This window comes from Dryobates pubescens, chromosome 20 (genome assembly GCF_014839835.1).
Source record: "Dryobates pubescens isolate bDryPub1 chromosome 20, bDryPub1.pri, whole genome shotgun sequence".
NCBI lineage: Eukaryota > Metazoa > Chordata > Aves > Piciformes > Picidae > Dryobates > Dryobates pubescens.
The window spans coordinates 3,471,192-3,489,552 of NC_071631.1; the positions used below are offsets into that span (position 1 = coordinate 3,471,192).

Below are 18,361 nucleotides of genomic sequence, written 5' to 3' on the forward strand. Positions count from 1 at the left end.
GATGAAGGAAAAAGATGAAGTGTGGTATGACTGAGCTTCCTGAAGCTGCCTTGGGGAGGGTGGGTGAATGGTTGGGGCTGGGGGAGCAGGAACTGCTGTCCTGTAGGCAGTGGAAGCATGGGTGCCCTTTGAGCCCCAGCTGTGCTGATGGTGTCTCACAACACTGAAAGCAAAACCTCTGTTAGTGTCCCATCCCTAGCCTCAGCCCAGTGGCTGTCACAGGGTGTCATTGTGGTGCTAGCTCTGGGTGGCCCCAAGCAGAACTCAGCCCTGTGCCCCAGCTCTGCTGCAGATAAACTCAGTAGATGCTGTGGAGCTGCTGGTGGCTGCATAATAGGTGGAAATGAGGTGTAGATAAAGACACACAATGTGGCTGGGGCTGTTGTTTAGTTTCTCTGGCCAAGCCAGCCTAGGGCACAGCCTGCTCTCAGCTGAGGGCCTCTCCAGCAAGGGTGGGACAGACTAAAAATACCCTGGAGAAAATGAAATATGGGTGATAGGAGGCCATATCGCTGCCATCAGCCACTGGAGGAAGAGAGGAGGGAGACACCCTCCCTCCTGATGCCCTTGGTGCACAGCCTGTGCTGGTGGCTCTTGGCTCTTTTCCCTTCTGGGCATGGGGTGGAGGATAAAATCCCTTGGGATGGGAGTCTGGGGTACATGCTACCGGCTGTCACACCTCCCCTGCCCCTCTCCATGATGATGCTGGGGTAGATGCCCTCTGGAGGAATCCTGTCCTGTTCCCACCATGGCCAAAGGGGCCCTGCCCAGCGGGGACTCCCTGGGGGACCCCAGCGCAATGCGAGGAGCGCTGCCTAGCGCTGCCCAGAGCTGCCCAGTGTGTCAGCAGAGCTGCAAAGCCCCGGAGCAAGAGCACTGCAGGTTTCTGTGGGGAGCAGCCCAGCAGCGAGCTCGGCCGGGAGGAAATGCCAGCGCGAAAGGGAACGGCGCAGCCGCGCCGCCTGTTTACCAGCCGCCGGCGGCCCCTCGCCCGGGCTGATGTTTTCGTTGGCACCAGGGGAAGATCAGGCTCGGCCAAACAGCTCTGCGAGGGGGGAAAACAAGACAGCCAAGAGCCCCCTTGCCTGGCCACGGCGCCCGGCCGCGGGTGCTGCGCAAACACGGCTCCGTGTCCCGCTATTGTTCCCCTGTTGTCACAAGGCAGCTCGAGGTGGCCGCAGTGACCTGGGGTCAGCAGAGCCTGCCCGCGGCAGGTGCCAACAACAACAGCCAGGGGTTCACCTGCGTGGTGGGACTGGGTCAGCAGTGGGGGGCAGTGCTGCCAGCAGGCCCCCCCGCGAAGGCGGGTGGGTGTCCCTTAGGCAAATAAAAGTTTGCAGCTGATAAGGGCTGGCCCCACGGAGCCCTTTGGCAAAGCAGAGGGACAGATAGCAGCTGGCCAGACACACAGGACCTTTCTCACACCTCCACACTCCCTCCTGAGTAAACAGGGCCCTCCGGTGCCTTTCTGGGAATGCTCAGCCCCAGCCCACGATGCAGAGCCCTGGGGGGGGCACAGGCAAGCAGGGCATGCAATCAGAGGCTCCCATGGGCACCCGTGGGTTCAGCTTTGGGATGATGGGCAGCAAGCACAGCCCCAGTGATGCACAGGCACCAGAGGCCACCACAACCATCCAGCCAGGATGGTGGAGAGCCCTGGACATGGCCCCACAGGACTGTTCCCATGGCCACTCACAGGCTGTGACCTCTGCACTGGCATTGGCCTCAGCATGGGGTTTGGAGGAGGGCAGCTTTTGTACCCCTGCTGAGAGCTTTGTGGGGTTTATGAGGTGGATGGACAGACAGACAGGTGGATACACACCTGATCTGACCACCAACAGCCTGAGGCTGGGGGTGCACAAATGTGGGGTGTCCCTTGGGTACAGGGGTGCACCCCTCTGCTGTCCATCAGTGGGTTGGGAGAATCCTGGGAGCAGGGAGGTGGCCACTTGGAGCACCCTTTGAGTCAGGAAAGGCCTTGCCAGTCCTGGGACCCCAATTCCTACCGGGAATGTTGGTCTAACACCAGCCACAGCCCCTGGGAGCTCTGTGACTCTGCTCTATGGCCACAGGTTTGTGAGGAGGTTCCTGACCTTGTCCCAGTTAGGACCAGTCCACGCTGGGCCCTCCCTGCACTACCCTGCTCCATGCTTGGGGAGAGGAGCTCTGAGGGCTGCCACAGTCTGTGTCCCCTGCAAGGCTCTGCCCAAGGCTCTGGCCAAGCACAGGGAGTTTATTTTTAAGCTCCCCCAGTGCACAGAAAACACCCAGTGTCTAAATCCAACCTGTTCGCAGGAAGAACCATGGTGGGAGCACAACTCCCTCTGAGAGGGGAAGAAAGGCAAAGGGCTGGGCACAGGGATGCCAGCTGGGGCCACAGCACAGCCCCCAGATCCCACTGGGACCTAATCCATACCCAGGGCTCTGCCCACAGCTTCCCAGCCCCCCGTGCCCCACAGCCTCTCAGAGGAGAGCAGGCACAGGCAGGAGCATGCCCCGAGACCAGGCAGGGATGCCCTAAGCCCTGGCATGACCTGCCCGCATCACCCACCACTGAGGCAATCCTAAACCAGGTCAGTCCTGCCCTGAGCAGTGCCAGTGCCAGAAAGAAAGGCAGGCAGAGCCCCAGAGCTGCCTTCCTGCCCAGCACAGGGCTATCTTTAGCCCTCCACGCGCGGGCAGGGCAGACAATGCGGCCCCGCGTGAGAACCGCGGCCGGGAGGAAGCAGCCTCCGTGGCCCCACCGCTTCCCGCATCCTGACATTGTCCCTCCCCTCCAGCCACTTCCTTGCCCACAGGCAACGGGATCCTTCTGCCTGGAATCCCCCTGCCCACCTCAGGAGGGGGTCCTGCCCCTGACAGCCACTCGAGGCATCATCCCAGTGCAGCACTGCCTGCAGAGCTGGGGCTCTTGCTGCTGTGGGGAGGTCGATGGTCCATGAGGCTTGGAGAACAGGGCTGGTGAGGAGCGGCTGAGGGAAGTGGGGTTGGTTAGTCTGGAGAAAAAGAGGCTGAGGGGAGACCTTCTGGCTCCCTACAACTCCCTGAAATGAGGTTAGAGCCAGGTGGGGGTTGGTCTCTTCTTCCTAGCAACAAGTGATAGGACAAGAGGAAATGGGCTCAAGTTGCACCAGGGCAGGTTTAGGTTGGACATTGGAAGAAGCTTCTTCACTGAAAGGGTTCTCAAAGGCTGGAACAGGCTGCCCAGGGAGGTGGTGGAATCCTCATCCCTAGAGGTGTTTCAAAGCCACAGAGTTGTGGTGCTGAGAGACGTGGTTTAGTACCAGCCTTGGCAGTGTTAGAGAATGCTTGGACTCAGTGATCTTAAAGGGCTTGTCCAACCACAATGATTCTATGGCTCTATGATGTGGTCTACAGGCAAGGAGCTGTGGTGGCTCTGAGGTGCTGTGGGAGTCAGCTCTGAGCTGTGGGTGGAAGAAGAGGAGCTGTGACCTGCTGTAGCTGTTCCCGTCCAGGGCTCAGGGGCTGTGTCTCGGTGCAGAGCAGAGCTGCTCCTCTCCCACAGCACCTCAGAGCTTTTGCTGACTGCAGGAAGGAGCTTTTGGGCATAGCATGGTGGGCCTGTGCCACGGAGCCATGGCAGGAAGGGGAAGGTGAGACAGGGAGGCTGGGAAAGGACTTGGCTGCGCTCAAGGAAAGGGCAAAATCAGAGCCTGGGAAACAGCCTCGGCTGGCCAGGCCAGGGGAGGGAGCAGACATCCCGGGGACTGCGGGGGACGAGCAGGGAGGACATGCCACTTGCTCTCCAGTGAGGCAGGGAGAGTGCCCCAGGGTGCCTGCACTGCTCCGGGATGGGACGCAGGAGCACGAATCCTCCGTGAGCCACCGCTGCTGCTCAGCCCAGCACTCTCCGGCTCCTATTCCTGTCCCGCCGGCGCTTCCCAGGCAGCAGCACATTGTTGGGATTCAATGGGAGGAAGGGTGGGATTACAGCACCGAGGCCTTAGCAGAAAGGCAACCAGGCTCTGGGAAGCAGCTTCACCCCTGCCCCAGCGCCTGCAGGGAACCACAGCCCCGCAGCACTGCTGGAGATGGGGACGGCCAGGAGACTCCAGACACACGGAAAGCAGCTGGGAATGCAGCTGGACCAGCAGGGCAGGGGCTGCCTAGCCAGGTGCCGGCAGCACCGGCACAGCCTCTCTTAGGGCTCAGTCCTTCCATTGCTTCCCCCAGCCGACACGGTGTGGGCCCAGGGGAGGAAACAGGGCAGCGAGGTCCTGACAAAGCCCAATTGTGCCCAGGCAGGCCTGGGAACGGGGATCAATGAGCTATAAACAGCCCCGGGAGCCGCTCCGGCGCGGGGCGAACAATGGCGGCTCCAAAGAGGCTTCCGAGCTGGGCCCTGGCTGGGGGAAGGGATGGAACCATTCCCACCCTGCCGCACAATAGGGAGCAGCCATGGCTCAGCATTGCCCCACAGCCAGGCTGGGAAAGCGAGGAGCTCGGGGGGTAGTGCCAGCATGCAGGGTGGTGGCATGGAAGGTGCTAGGCTGGGGCAGTCCTTGGCATCAGTCCAGGCTGGGGGATGATGAGATTGAGAGCAGCCCTGCAGAAAGGGACTTGGGGGTGCTGATGGACAAGCTGGACGTAAGCCAGCAACGGGCACTTGCAGCCCAGAAGGCAAATGGCATCCCAGGTGATTGCATGAGGGGGAAATGGTCTGAAACTGGAGCAGGGGAGATTAAGGTTGGACACCAGGAGGAAACTGCACAAGAGTGGTGAAGCACTGGAACAGGTTGCCAAGAGATGTGGTTGAAACCCCATCCCAAGGCCAGACTTGATGTAGTCCTGGGCAGCCTGATCTAATTGAAGGTGTCCCTGCTGACTACAGGGGATTGGACAAGCTGCCCTTTGAGGGTCCCTTCCAATCTGTGATTCTGCTGTGAACTCCAGTGCAGGAGGTGGCAGTGGGGCAGGGCTGGGACAGCCTTTCCATTACCCTGAGACTCCTCCTGCACCTTCTAACCCATCCCCACCTGCCCTCACCTCACAACGGCCAAGGCCAGCGAACTCCTGGTGGTGCCAGGCTGGAAGCCTGGGCACAGGGCAGAGATCCAGCCCGGGGACAGAGGGTCAGAAGGGAACAGAGCTGGGCAGTAAAGCTGTCAGGAGGGCAGGGGCTGGCTCTGAGGACACAGCCATGTGAAATGCTGCTCTGGCTGCTGAGCTCAGGGCTTCGCAGCAGCCACGACAGATTTATCGTCCCCAGCAGGGGAAGGCCAGGCCGGGGCAGCACCGAGGCCTCGCTCAGGCACCACGGGAAAAAACAACCCAGCAGGCAGCAATAACCCTGGCTGGGGGCCCAGCACCCTTACCTGCCCTGCTCCTCTCAGGGACTGCCCTTGCTGGGCTGGTGGTGACACTCAAAGCTGGAGGGGACACCAGCCACAGGTGCCCAGAGCTCGCTGCCAGTCTTTCCCATCACACCCAGCCCAGCACTACCACCCTGTCCCCTGGGACCCCACCCAGTGCTGCCACTGCCCTCCTTGTCCAGATAAGGGGGTGGAAGGGGCTGACGTGGCTGGGGGAGCTGGAAGGGAGGCACCACCACAGCACAGGCTGGGATTTGGGTGCCTCCCTCTCCTTCCTGCCCACTGTTGCCAGGCCCCAAGGTCAGTGTCTGACCAGGAACAACGACAGCATTTCTCCCGTGGCTGTTTCTTGAAAACACAGGCAGCAGAAACACAGCCAGGGCTGGGGCCAGGTGCTGATGCAGAAGACACAGAGCCCCAAGGACTGACAGAAGTTTATTCTGGCTGTTTCCACACAGGGCAGAGATGTCCCCACTCTCGCCACACCAGGCTAAAGCCACCACCATGCTCAGAGCTCTGTGACAGAAGCAGGACCAGGACTTCACCTCCCTCCATTCCCCTTCCTCCATCCCCCTTCCTCACTGTGAAGCCTGGGGATGATGCAGAGAAGGGTTCCCCAGAGACCTCCACCACTGTCCAGGGTCCCACAGGTGTAACACAGCAGAGTGGTCCTGGAGGTCACAAGGGGCCACAGGACAGCTGCCTGCAGGACATCAGGTCCTCCTGCTGCAGGTGGTCAGCCTGATCCTGCCCTCATATCACTCAGGTCCAAGTTTCTTCTGTCTTCACACCATGGAAGAAACCAAACCTAAAGAGACGTGGGTGGAACCAGGACATGAATGGTTTCATGGTTCAGGGGCTAGGACAGGCGGAGCTGATGAGTGTCAAACATGCTCCATCTCCAGAGCACAGCTCCCTGTCTGCTCTGCCACAAAACAGAGGTCTGGGTGCTGTCTTGAGTGCATCTGCAGGGTGAGAAAACTTTGACCTTTCAGAGGGCACTGGGAGGGTGAAGAGCAGCAATGGGCACAGCATATCGCCCAGGTACAGGAGGGAGGCTGGTGGATGATGTGCAAGTGACACAGGAGTCCACAGCCAGCTCCCAGCCCCAGGACAGTCGCTCCAGGGCACTTCTTTTGCCCAGACAATTTTATTAACTCTTTTCCGGGCGGTTTCTGTTCAGCACGGCCCGAGGGGCAAACTCAAGCTTGTCCTTCAGGCTCACCACCTTGGTCAGGTCCTTGCCCGCGATCTCCTGCAGCTTGCGGTCCTCCCGCTGCTCCGAGATGCTCTTCTCCTCCTCGGCCGCGGGCTGGGGGTCGCCGCGGAGGAACCACTCCAAGTGGTAGCCCACTAGCCCCACCACGAAGGCCACGGGGAAGGTGACGTACGGGGCCTTGGAACGCACGGCCGCCCAGACTACGGACCACATGGCGGCGGGGGGCTGCGCCCGGCAGGGGGCGAAAAGCGGCGGTCACAAGCCGTGCCCAGGCCCCCGCCGTGCCCAGGCCCCCGCCGTGCCCAGGCCCCCGCCGTGCCCAGGCCCCCGCCGTGCCCGAGGCCTGCGGGCTGGCAGCGCCGAGACGAGGCGCCGCCGGGCAAGGCCGCTGCGGACGGCAGCGCCCTGACCCACAAGGAGCCGGGACTCGCCTGGGCAGCGCCAGGACCCCCACCCGGCCCCCGGGGGGCTACCCCGCAGCCGGAGGCAGCCCCGGAGCCAGCCGCGGCCGCACTCCGCTCACCTGCGCCCGGCCGCCGCTTCCGCCGCCGTCGCCCCGCCCCTTCCGCTCAGCGCAGCCCAAGTGGAGCGCGGCCACGCGCGGCGGCGGCGCCGTGCGGCGGAGCGGTTCTGCCCCCTGGCGGACAGTGCGGAATCGGCGGCACTGGAGGAGTGGCGCCGGGATGATGCTGTCCCGTGGGGAGAAACCCACGGGAGAGAGAGACGGCGAGAGAAGCATGGGGAGAGCTGTGCAGGTACCCACGGGGAGACCCATGGGAGACACCCACAAGGAGATCCATGGGGACAGACACACGAGGAGACCTGGAGGCGAGACCCACAGGGAGACCTGTTGGGATAACCATGTGGAGAGAGACGCAGGAGGAGAGACCCCTGAGGAAAGATGCATGGGTAGATCCACACAGGAGGACGCCCGCGTGGAGATCCACAGGGAGAGTGTTGCGGGGAGAGACCCACAGTGATACTGACAAGAAAGAGCCATAGGGATCCCCATGGGAGGAGATCCACGGAGAGATCCGTGAGGACATCCTTGGCCAAGACCCACACAGAGACTTGCAGACAGCCCCCAGGCACTCCACAGAGAGCTCTGCTCCTTGCCCTAGTGAAAGCTCCTCTCCCACCCCACCTCCCACCCCTCCGACAGCCTCCTCCCGCCCCACGGACAGGAAGCGACAGCAGACGGGGGAAAGGCGAGCCCGGCACCAGCCGCGTCCCTGCGGGGGGGGGCCACTGGCCCGGAGTAACCAAAGTCATCTTTATTAACTGCGCTGATTCGTTACAATAAAAAGGGAGCCACGTGTCACGGTCACTGCACGGTGCTGGCCGGGGTGGGGGCCAGGGGGCCCCTTCCCAGGCACATCCCTAAATCCGAGGTGCGAGGGGGAGCAGGGTAGGAAAGGAGTTTGGGTGGCTGAGCAGACACTGCGATCCCAGAGGTGTTTAGCACCAACAGACCCCCTGCAGCAGGGGACCCCCCAGAGAGGCATCCTGCTGCTTGGCCCCAGCCCCCCTGCTACATGGGGGGCACAAGCTGGGCCCCTCCCCAGCTGCCTCTGATCCTGCTGCCCTGCCTAAGTGCCCTGGGCAAGGTTTGGCCCTGGATTTTGGGAGCTCCCTGGCACCCACTGGCCCTGCCTGGGGGGTGGCTGGTGATGCTGCATGGGGCTGCTGGTGCGGAGAGGTGGAGGACAGGGATGGGATCCCCCCCACCTCTGCCACTAAAAGGGATGCAGGGGTGATGACAGGATGCTTGGAGAGGCACTGGGAATGGGGATGGTGACAGGGATGGGGCAGATGCAGCCTCCTGCCTCGCCACACTGCTCTGCCCTGGAGGGGACCCATGGGGAACCCCCACCCTACTCCTGGATCTGTGCACAGCAATGGGGGAACTGAGCAGCACTCCACGGTGGTCCTTGTCCCCACAGGGCAATGAGCACACTAAAAGCCCTGTCTGGGGTGTCCCATTGCCACAGGACACTGGGAACTCAGGTAAAGGAGGTGAGTGACACCCCGCACCCACCCCCCCCTCCCCCCAGGGTGATGTCTAGCAGCCCTGCACACTCACAGAGCAGCTGCTGGCCATGTCTGTGCTCCCATCCCACCTGCCAGCACCAAGCCTGGCCCAGGACAGAGCCACTACAGTGTCTGGCATCACAGGTGCCAAGAGGCTGTGGCAGGTGTCCCCCCCACTACCACCTTGCTCACACACTGGGAAAGCAGCAAAGCATGGAGGGACCATCCCCCCCCCCATCCCGAGCTGCTGCCACGCTGCAGAGGTGCTCCCAGACTCCAGGCTGGCAGGAGGGAAGGACAGATGGATGGAGGGACAGACGGATGGGCTGAGCGGGAAGGGGAGAAGCGTGTCACGATGCTCCGTGTGAGGGAGGAGGGGTGGCTGGCTGTGACCAAGGCTTTCTGCTGCTCTGGTCTGTCCCAGCCAGAGCACTGCCCTGGTCACCTCGAGACTCTGGGTTATTCCTCGGGTTGTATTTATATCTTTATAGATGAAAAGGGGCCCTGGGGCACCCCGGCACCCGAGTCAGAAGCAGGTGTCGGCAGCACCAGGGACCCCCTTGTCCCCGCTGCACCTCAAAGCCTCGTGCAGGCAGGTCTGGGGGGTGGGAGCAGAGGACTCTGGCTGGGCTGAGGGTCCCATCCCCACTGCACAGTGGGGGATTGCACTGAGTACAGAGAGGTGGGGGGGGGGCCTGCCTGCAGCCCCTTCCCCTCCAGCAGGGCTGGGAGCTGAGGGTCACCTCTCTTTTAGTTGGGATGCAGGCTAAAAGGGGGGTGCAGAAGGTCTGGGGGGTGGGGGTGGGAAGGGGACACGGCCCCAAGGAGGACAGCGGGAGGGTGAGCCCCGGACCCTGGGAGAGGCTTGGCAGGGGCATGCGGGCAGGGGGGCAACGGGACAGGGCGGACCCGGGCTTGCGTTGACTTGCCGCCGGATCCACAAAAGGTCGAAGATAGAAAAGAGAGAAGCTGTGAGTGGGGCCAAGAGCTGCCCCAGGGTGTCCCCGCGGCCCCCCCATCACAGTGAGCTACGGCCGTGCCGTCCAGTCCGGGTAGAAAAGCGGAGGCTGCGGTCACAGCCGGGTCTGCGCCTCGGGGATGTAGATCTCGATGCTGTCGGCGCTCTCGGTGGCCGAGCTCTGACGGAAGGAGGCAGCTCGCTTGGCTGCCAGGAGCCGCTTGCGAGCCTCCTGCCGCTGCCGGTCCACCGAGTCCAGGGAGCGCTCCTTCACGGGGTGCACCTTGGAGCGCGGCGGCTTCTTTGGTATCGGGGGAGGCACCTTCTTCTCCTCCTGCACAGATAATCGTGGGATGGCTCAGGTTGGAAGGGACCTTAAAGAGCACCCAGTTCCAACAGGGACAGCTCTCACGGGACCAGGTTGCTCTAAGCCTTACTCAGCCTGGTCTTAAACACTTCTCTGGGCAATCTACTCCAGTGTCTGACCACTCTCATAGTAAAGAACTTCTTCCTAATCTAAATCTACCCAGCTCTAGCTTCAGACCATTGCCCCTCATCCTATCACCACAGACCCTTATCAAAAGTCCTTCCCCAGCTTTTCTGTAGCCTCCTTCAGGTACTGGAAGGCTGCTCTAAGGTCTCCCTGCAGCTTCTCTTCTCCAGACTGAACAGCCCCAACTGTCTCAGCCTGTCCCTGCAGGAGAGGTGCTTCAGCCCTTGGATCATCTTTGTGGCCCTCCTCTGGACCCTTTCCCACAGATCCATGTCCTTCTTATGTTGGGGGGTTCGGGGACCTTGCCCAGCCCTTCACAAGCTGCACTGCCCAGAACTGCCCAGCAAGGCAGCTGTGAGACCATTGCAAAGGAGCAGCCAGTTCTTTAACCTCATTTTTTCCATCTGTTTCTCAAGTGTTTGCTCAAAGCAGTTGCCATCAACAGCCCAGCAGCTATGGTTTGGATACAGGTGTGCTTGCGGAGGAGGAGTGAGGGAGAGGTGGCAGGGGATGAGTGCCAGCAGCAGAGCACTGCCCTTACCTTGGGCTCCACAATCTTCCACCCATTGGCCTTGAGCTCCTGGAGCTCTGCAAACTTCATGCTGACATCCTCAATGGAGAGCTGCAGGAGGTCCCAGAAGCCAGCCAGGTCTTGGAAGGTGGGCACGGGGAATGCATTGGGATCCTGTGGGGACAGCGTCATTCATGTCCATTCTGCTGGCCACACTGCCATCCCACCCCAGTGCTGCTGAGGGTCTCTGTCCAGCTGTCCCCTGGGCCATTACAAAGTCTGTTTTCCCTCCACTAAGGGTACAAGACCCCCCCACTCACCACGGCTGGCCCTGAGGCACTGCTGCCCAGCACTCACCATGTTCTGCTGGCAGAGGCGGTAAAACTGCTGCACCTTCTGGGACATGAGGAGCTGGGCACTGCCCACAGCGCTCCGGATCTTCTCCAGGACTGGTGAGAGGAGAGCAGACAGTCAGTAACTCCACAGGGCATGGATCCTCTCCTCCTCGGGGGCAGCAGAACAACCTCTGCAGCTTGGAATCTCCCCAGCCCATGAGACATCTCCTCCCTCCTCCAGACCCCGTGAGCACCAGAGGGTTTCTCATTGTTTTCTGCCTCCACACCACCTCCTCAGCCTTGGCAGGGGAGATGCTCCACAGTGGTTGCAAGGTGGGAGCACTGCAGGACTGTGGTTGTGTGTCCCCCAGTCCCTCCTGACGAAGGTAATGGGCATCAACTTGAACATAGGAAGTTCCATCTAAACGTGAGAAGGAACTTCTTTACTGTGAGGGTGGCAGAGCACTGGAACAGGCTACCCAGAGAAGAGGTAGAGTCTTTCTTTCTGGAGAATTTCAAGGCCCACCTGGACATGCTCCTAGGTGCCCCTGGAGACATTCAAAGTAAGACCTGATGTGGTCCTGAGCAGCCTGTTCTAGTTGGAGGTGTCCCTGCTGACTGCAGGTGGGTTGGGCAAGATGACTTTTGAGGGTCCCTTCCAACCTGATGCAGTCTGTGAATCTGTGATCTGCTTTAGGTGATCCTGCTCTGGCTGGGGCATTGGACTTGATGATCTTCCGAGGTGCCTTCCACCCCCTACCACTCTGTGGTTCTGTGAGTCTATGACCCTGCAACCCCCCCCCCGACTTACTCTCCTCCGGCAGGTCATAGTCCTCAGCCTCCCGCTCCATCTGCTGGCACCAGCCCTCCATCTTCTCCACCTCCGCCTGCAGCAGTTTGATGAACCATTCACCATCGCGGTGGCAAGGGGAGGCCCGGCCGGAGTCGGGGAGGCTGCGGGAGCCCCTCTCGATCCAGGCGTCCCTGCGGGGCACCTCCACCGTGTCATACTGCAGCTGGTAGTCCTCCCGGTACGCCCACTGCCCCTGCGTGTGCACCGTCTTGTAGACGGCGTACTGCCGGCCGGACTCGGGCTCCGAGGAGTGCCGCTGGAAGGGCCTCCCGAACTGCAGGGCTTTGTCCTCGGTGGCCACGGCCAGCCCGGTGAAGCCCTCCAGCTCCAGGTCCGCCTGCACGCCTGCCGTCACGCTGTTGGAGCGCTTGAAGCGCGCTCTCCTGCGGGGGGCGAGAGAGTGTGAGGACCCCAGCGGCCAGCAGGGACACCCCACTGGGTAGCATGGTGGGTACGGGCAGGGTGAGGGATGCCCAGGAGTAGGATGGGGAATGGATCCCAGAGCATTCGGGGACAGCCCTGAGCAGCCACAATCCTCCTGTCTCTCATCTCCTCTGCTCTTAGCCCGTTTCCATGGCTACCAGCGCTGGACCAAGGATGGAGAGGAGCACGAACCAGGGCTGCGTGGGCACAGATGCTGGAGCTCCCTTCCCTCAGGCCATGCAGGTCCCGGCACATGGCACTCCCACCCCAGCCAAAACATCATGTTCAGCTGCAGAGAAGCCTGAACATCTCATCTGATCCTTGTCTAGGCTCAAAGCCCAGCAGAGGAGACCCAAGCACAGGATGGGAGCAGGGAAGCCTCTTCCCTGGGCAGCCCGTTTGCAGCAGCAAGGTGCAAGGGCAAAGGGAAGGGAATCCTGCTTTGGGTTGTGGCCACCAGCCTGGGACAGGGATGGTGCTGAGCTCTGGGCATCTCAGCAAAAGGAGAGAGTGAAAAGATGCTGTGAGACAGCTGTGGCATGAGGAGCTCAGGGAGCCCTAGGGAAACCAATTCCCCCATGCAGTGAGCGTGGCAGGTCTCAGCCCAGCCCAGTTGTGTGGTACCTTTTGTCCTCCTCCACCTGCACTCCAATGGAATGGAACTCCCTCTGGCTCCTGCTCTCCGTATCCGAGTCAGAGATGGCCTCAACCTATTGAGGGACAAAGGGAGAGCACTGAAGGGTGGTCCCCAGGCACTGCATGGTGGCTCAGCACCACCCACACCTCTTGGGCAGGCTCAGAGCCAGCTTGGAGCACAGAAGGAGGAGCGATGCCCACCTGGACACCAATGGAGGGTCTCCACTTGCGCTGCCGAGCCAAGCTCCTCAGCTCCTCCCGCCCGGGGATGGCCTTGATGATGAGCGTGGAGGGCTTGGGAGCAGCCCGGGGCTGGACTGGAGGCAGGTCGAGGGTCACGGTGGTCACCTTGGCGCTCTCCAGGCTCTCAGCCGAGTTGCAGCGGGCAGCGGCGTCCTTGGACCAGGCGGGGCCGCGGGTGACCTCGCTGGGCAGGTAGCTCTCGTGTGCAGACTCGGTGCTGCTCTGCGCCGTGACGGAGATGAGGGGCTTGGCTTTGGTTCCTGGAGGGATGGGAGGTGGAGCTTTTCTGTAACTGAAGGCTGTGGTGGGAGAGGCGCAGGATGGAAAGGCAGGTGAAAACACAGACACTTGTGCATTTCCCCCCACCGACGGGAGCCCCAGGGGAATGGTGCCCACCTCCTCCCGCAGCACAGGGCCCAGGGTGTGTGCCTCAGCTGGCTGAGATCTGACATGGAGCTCAGAAAGGCCATCTGGCCAGTTTGTCCCCAGAAAGGGATGGAACCCTCCCCCAGATCTGCCCTGGCCACACCACTGCAGCACACAGCAGGGGGCAGAGATGGGGACAGAAGTGGAGAGAAGGAGGGAACGGCAAGTGGGTACTGGGGGCACAGAGCAGCCTCCTGACTAGGATGAACAGGATGCTCATGCCCTGTGCCAGGGCTGACCTCTGAGTGGGACTCATAGATCATAGATTCACAGAAGGGATATCATCTAGCTCCAACCCCCCTGCCAAGGACAGGGACACCTTCCACTAGCCCACATTGCTCAAGGCCTCATCCAACCTGGCCTTGAACATTTTCAGGGAGGGGGCATCCACAACCTCCCTGGGCAATCTGTTCCAGTGTCTCACCACCCTCACTGTAAATAATGTAAAGGGATGCTCATGACCTGAGCACAATGATATCACCCTGTACCAGGGACTGCCCAGGTGCAGGAGATGGTACAACATCAGCCCTTGGCAGTGCCCAAATGAACAGGGAGGGAGATGTGGGGAGGGAGATGTGGGCAGGAGGGTCCCTCCCGCAGCCGAGCCCCGACCACCCCTTGGGACTCACAAGTGCTGGGCTTCAGGATGCTGCTGGTGATGGGCTGCCCGGCAGGGGCCGACATGGAGAAGAGCGAGAGGCAGTCATCGTCCTGGGAGCAGCCTGCCTGGATGGCTCGCAAGTAGCTGTGGCTCCGCATGCGGAAGCAGCCGGGCAGGTCCAGAGCCTCCACAGCCTGTGACTCCACCTCGCCGAAAACCGACTCGCAGACGGCCTCGAACTGGTGGTTGAGCTCATCGTTGATCTGCGGAGAGCGGCGGGTGAGGCTGGGGGCGGTGAGCCGGGGCTGAGTGTGGGGCAGGAGACGCTCAGAGGAATATCCACCACCTGCCCTGCCCCAACCTGCCTCACGGTGCCCGTGAGACGGGAGCTCACCTGGCCGGTGGTGAAGGACCGCCCGTAGCTCTGTCCCCGCGGGAGCATTCGCGGTGGCGTGCAGCAGCTGGGACAGTTACAGATATATGAATCAGAATAGTGCCTACCTGCAAACCTAATGAGAGACAGGGGGAACAGAAGGGATCGCACCAAAAGCAACACATCCAAGCAGAGCATTGGGAAACGCAGCTGCAGCGATGCCCCTGCCAGCCACCGCTGCTGTCCCCTGCCAGCCACCGCTGCTGTCCCCTGCCAGCCACCCCTGCTGTCCCCTGCCAGCCACCGCTGCTGTCCCCTGCCAGCCACCCCTGCTGTCCCCTGCCAGCCACCGCTGCTGTCCCCTGCTGTCCCAGAATGCCAGGGTGGAAGGGACCCCAAAGATCACCTGCTCCAAGCTTTCTAGGTGATAGTGGAGTTGAAATCATCTGGCCCAGCCCCCTGTCAAGCTGAGCTTTACAATTGCCCACCATAGGGGAATTCACTGCTTCCCCTGGGAGAGGATTCCAATCCCTAACTGTTCTCATAGGAAAATATTTCATTCTGCATTCCAATGGGAATCTCCCCAGCAGTAACTTGTCCCCATCACTCTTTGATTTTTCCATGGGACTCCTCAAAAGTAGGGAGCATGCATCATCCTGATAGCCATCATCCCCACCTCCAACTGCCCCAAAATGCTGTCCTGGGGGGCATGGAGCCATCAACCAGGCCTGTCAGAAGGGTACACACTCACTTTGGGCACTGAGGATGGGCATGAGGAGCCAGCCTGCCCCCCACAGGCCTGGGATATGTCCCAGCTGCCTCCTTTTGAACGAGCCTCTTCTTCCCAGCCAATGCATGCAGCTGCAGCAGCAGTTTCCACCCCAAAGCCCAGCACAGCCGTGTCTGCACCCAACACCCCCCGCAAGCTACATCTCGGAGCAGGACTCGGTGCTGCCGCTCGGGGGAGCACGGCTGTGAGTGAGATCAATGCCGCTCATCCTCCTGGGGAGCCCCATGAGGCCGAGAGGTGCCAGCCCTTACTTGGTCCTGGCCTGGTCGGCGCTGGAGGAGCGGCGGTAGCTGTCTCGCCGCGTGGCCGCCCTGGGCAGTATCTTGGCGCTGATGTCCGAGTCAGCGCTGTCCTCATCGCCCATGGCCTTGATGTAGCTGCCGCTGCGCATCCGTCGGCAGGGGATCTCCCCGTCCTTGCCTGCTGGGTACCCGCTCCACTCGTCCTGCGGCACCTGCGGTGGGGGGCAAGCAGAGGAGGGCACAACAGTTAGGGTCCTGCGGTCAGGACACAGAGCTGAGCCCTGTGGCACCATCCAGCCTGAGCCTGCTGTGCATCCATGGCCCAAATACAGCATGTGTGCGCAGCCCAAGGCTGGTGCATGTGCTGGCACAGTTCCCCTGCCCTCCCCATGGTGCCCCACAGCTGCAAGGGCAGACCCTGGGAAAGGCCCTAAGCGCAGGAGAGCAGATCCCTTCTAGCAGCTACATCTCCCCATGCAAGGCCACTCCCAAGCCACAGGCAGTGCAGCTGCTCCCACCTTGCAGCCGCCCTGGCAGGCACGGCTGGGCCAAATCCCACCCATGCCAGCACAGCCGCTCGGCTGACGTAGCAGCTGCCGCTCTCGCTACGTGCTGCTGACGCCAGCACCACGGGGTCCTTACCAGGCTGTCGCAGGGGGACGGTGCCCCTCAGGCCCCATGGAGAGAGTGGGGGGCTGCCACCCTACTCTGAAGCCCCCCAGTACAGCAGAGAGGGTCCCTCACCACCCTTGTCCCGGGCCAGTGTGGCATTGCCACTCCCTGTCTCCTTCCCCCAGGAAAGGGAGAGCAGAGTTAATTAGTTTTTAATTGGAAGGAGGGTGACCTAGAAGGGAGCCTGGTGACGAGGCAGGCTGTGGCACCCAGCCAGGCACAAGAGGGATAAAAGCTGCAGGAGGGAGTGGGCGCAGAGCCACAGGCAGTCCCGAGCAGACAGAACCACTCTGACCCCAAACCCAGTGAGCATGGGATGGGAGATGGCAGGTAGGGCTGAGCACTGCTGGCAAGAAGACAACAGAGATCAGCGTGGGACCCAAGGGGAGAGCTTAGAAGCACTGGAGGCATGGAGCTGGAGCTTCACCACAGCACCTAGGATGGTCCCAGTCCCATGGCATCACCAGCTGGGGGCCCTGGCACAGCAGCCCCCTGCCCTTCCTGGCCCCTCACCTGCAGGTACTGGTACGCTCGGTCTTTGGCCTTTGCTTCCTGAAGCATCAAGGTCTTCTCAGTGCCGCCGGCACTGGGGTAGGCTTCACGCGCCTGGCTGACAGTCATGGTGTGCCAGGCGCTTCTCTTGAGCGTCTGGCCGTCCAGAGACATGGACATGCCAGCGCAGGCCAGGCATTTTCCTTCCCCGCCGCCCTTTAGGCTCTTCAAGGTCAAGTCTCTGAAGGCACTTTCGGGAGCGTCCACACAGTACTGGGTGCCCTGGTCGGCCGCGTGCCGGCCGGACACCATGTAGCTGCTGTCGCTGTCCAGGTTGTCATCGGAGCTCCACCAGCCCATCCCCTTGGAGCGGTGCCTGGAGTCCACCTTGCGCTCCTTGCTCTTGCTGCGCTTCCCGTGGCGGGACTGGTGGTGGTGATGGTGGTGGTGGTGGTGGTGGTGATGGTGGTAGCCGTCCCCACGGCCGTCCATCTTGGTGCCGTTGTAGTCCCTCTTGGCCGGCGCCTCCAGGGAGTGGGACTTGGCGAAGAGCTTCTGGACGGAGTGGACGAGGTGGCGGATGCGGCTGGGGCTCTCGCTGCGGGGCTCGGCGCCGCCGGCCCGGGGGTACTGCAGCGTGTGGAAGCCGTCGTGGTGCAGCGGCAGCTGCTTCTCGAACTGGTCCAGCAGCGTGGGGGGCAGGCGGTTGATCTTGCTGGCAGGGTGGGCAGTGGCCGCCATGCATTCGTCGCAGGAGTCGTAGGGATGCTGCTGCTGCGGCTGCTGCTGCTGGGCGTGGTGCATCCTCGGGAAGGTGCTGCTGGCGCTGGCGGAGGGCGGCTCGCTCAAGGGCCCAGCCGGGCACTCGCTGGCCGCGCCGGGGCTCCGGGCCGGGCAGTAGGGATGCTCCAGGGAACGCGGCTCGCTGGGGCTGAGGAGGAACGTGGGCTGAGCCTCGGGGCCGTAGCTGGCAGGATGCTGGCAGTCCTCTGGGATGCAGCGGCAGCGGTGGCCGGAGGAGGGCTGTGTCTGGCTACGCTCCCCATGGTAGCCCTTCATGGTGTCAGCACCCACCCCATAGCCTCGGCATCTTGCAGGGTTGTCCCTGCGGGCTCATCTGGGGGGACAAGGGCAGGCATGGTGTCACCTTCCCCTGCACTGGCAAAATGCTGGGGGAGGTCACAGAATCACAGATTGCAGAGGGTTGGAAGGGATCCTCAAAGGTCAGCTTGTTCAATGGCCCTGCAGTCAGCAGGGACACCTCCAGCTAGATCAGGCTGCCCAGGGCCACATTGAGTTTGACCTTGAAAGTCTCCAGGGATGGGGCCTCAACCATGCCTCTGGGCAACCTGTTCCAGCTCTTCACCACTCTCATTATGAACTTCCTCCTAATGTCCAACCTAAATCTACCCAGCTCTAGTTTCAAACCATTGCCTCCCATCCCACCACTACAACCCCTTCTAAACAGTCTGTCCCCAGCCTTTCTGTAGATCCCCTTCAGGCATTGAAATGCTGCTCTAAGGTCTCTGTGGAGCCTTCTTTTCTCCAGGCTGAACAGCTCTAACTCAGCCTGTCCTCAAAGGAGAGGTGCTCCAGCCCTCTAATCATCTTTGTGGCCCTCCTCTAGACCAGCTCCAGCAGGTCCATGTCATGTGTTGGGGGTGCCCTAGTTAGCACATTCCGATACTCAGTATGGGTTGGTTCCCATAGGACACATGCATTGTCCATTG

At 61.6% G+C, this 18,361-nt stretch overlaps 2 protein-coding genes across 6 annotated transcripts; both read right to left on the reverse strand.

The window, feature by feature from the left end:
• Positions 1 to 6,018: 6,018 nt before the first annotated feature.
• On the reverse strand, positions 6,019 to 7,115 carry SMIM12 (small integral membrane protein 12). Of its 2 annotated transcripts, none has more exons than XM_054170740.1 (2): positions 7,076 to 7,115; positions 6,019 to 6,777 (listed from the first exon to the last, which is right to left on the reverse strand). In XM_054170740.1, the coding sequence occupies exon 2, from the start codon at positions 6,763 to 6,765 to the stop codon at positions 6,487 to 6,489; it is 279 nt and encodes a 92-aa protein (XP_054026715.1). In that variant the 5' UTR covers positions 6,766 to 6,777; positions 7,076 to 7,115; the 3' UTR covers positions 6,019 to 6,486. The 2 variants fall into 2 exon arrangements, with proteins under 2 accessions (XP_054026715.1, XP_009906711.2); XM_009908409.2 differs by lacking the exon at positions 7,076 to 7,115 and having other exon boundaries at positions 6,019 to 6,141; positions 6,562 to 7,043.
• Positions 7,116 to 8,607: 1,492 nt separating this feature from the next.
• Positions 8,608 to 17,743, reverse strand: DLGAP3 (DLG associated protein 3). 4 transcript variants are annotated; one of them, XM_054170859.1, is made up of 10 exons: positions 16,653 to 17,743; positions 15,477 to 15,679; positions 14,457 to 14,523; positions 14,091 to 14,325; positions 12,994 to 13,334; positions 12,781 to 12,866; positions 11,692 to 12,116; positions 10,903 to 10,994; positions 10,576 to 10,719; positions 8,608 to 9,875 (listed from the first exon to the last, which is right to left on the reverse strand). In XM_054170859.1, exons 1-10 carry the CDS (start codon positions 17,688 to 17,690, stop codon positions 9,657 to 9,659), a joined length of 2,850 nt encoding a protein of 949 aa, XP_054026834.1. In that variant the 5' UTR covers positions 17,691 to 17,743; the 3' UTR covers positions 8,608 to 9,656. The 4 variants fall into 4 exon arrangements, with proteins under 4 accessions (XP_054026834.1, XP_054026833.1, XP_054026832.1 ...); XM_054170858.1 differs by having other exon boundaries at positions 14,091 to 14,367; XM_054170857.1 differs by having other exon boundaries at positions 14,457 to 14,571.
• Between the last annotated feature and the right edge of the window lie 618 nt (positions 17,744 to 18,361).

Bases quoted from the DNA above. Each gene is read 5' to 3' on its own strand.
- SMIM12 (XM_054170740.1), bottom strand. From the start codon at position 6,765: ATGTGGTCCGTAGTCTGGGCGGCCGTGCGTTCCAAGGCCCCGTACGTC.
- DLGAP3 (XM_054170855.1), bottom strand. From the start codon at position 17,690: ATGAAGGGCTACCATGGGGAGCGTAGCCAGACACAGCCCTCCTCCGGC. The intron at 14,368-14,456 runs GTGAGCTCCCGT...CCCCACACTCAG, and splicing joins GGTCCTTCACCACCGGCCAG to CCCCGGCTCACCGCCCCCAG. The intron at 13,335-14,090 runs GTGAGTCCCAAG...CTCCCACCACAG, and splicing joins CATCCTGAAGCCCAGCACTT to CCTTCAGTTACAGAAAAGCT.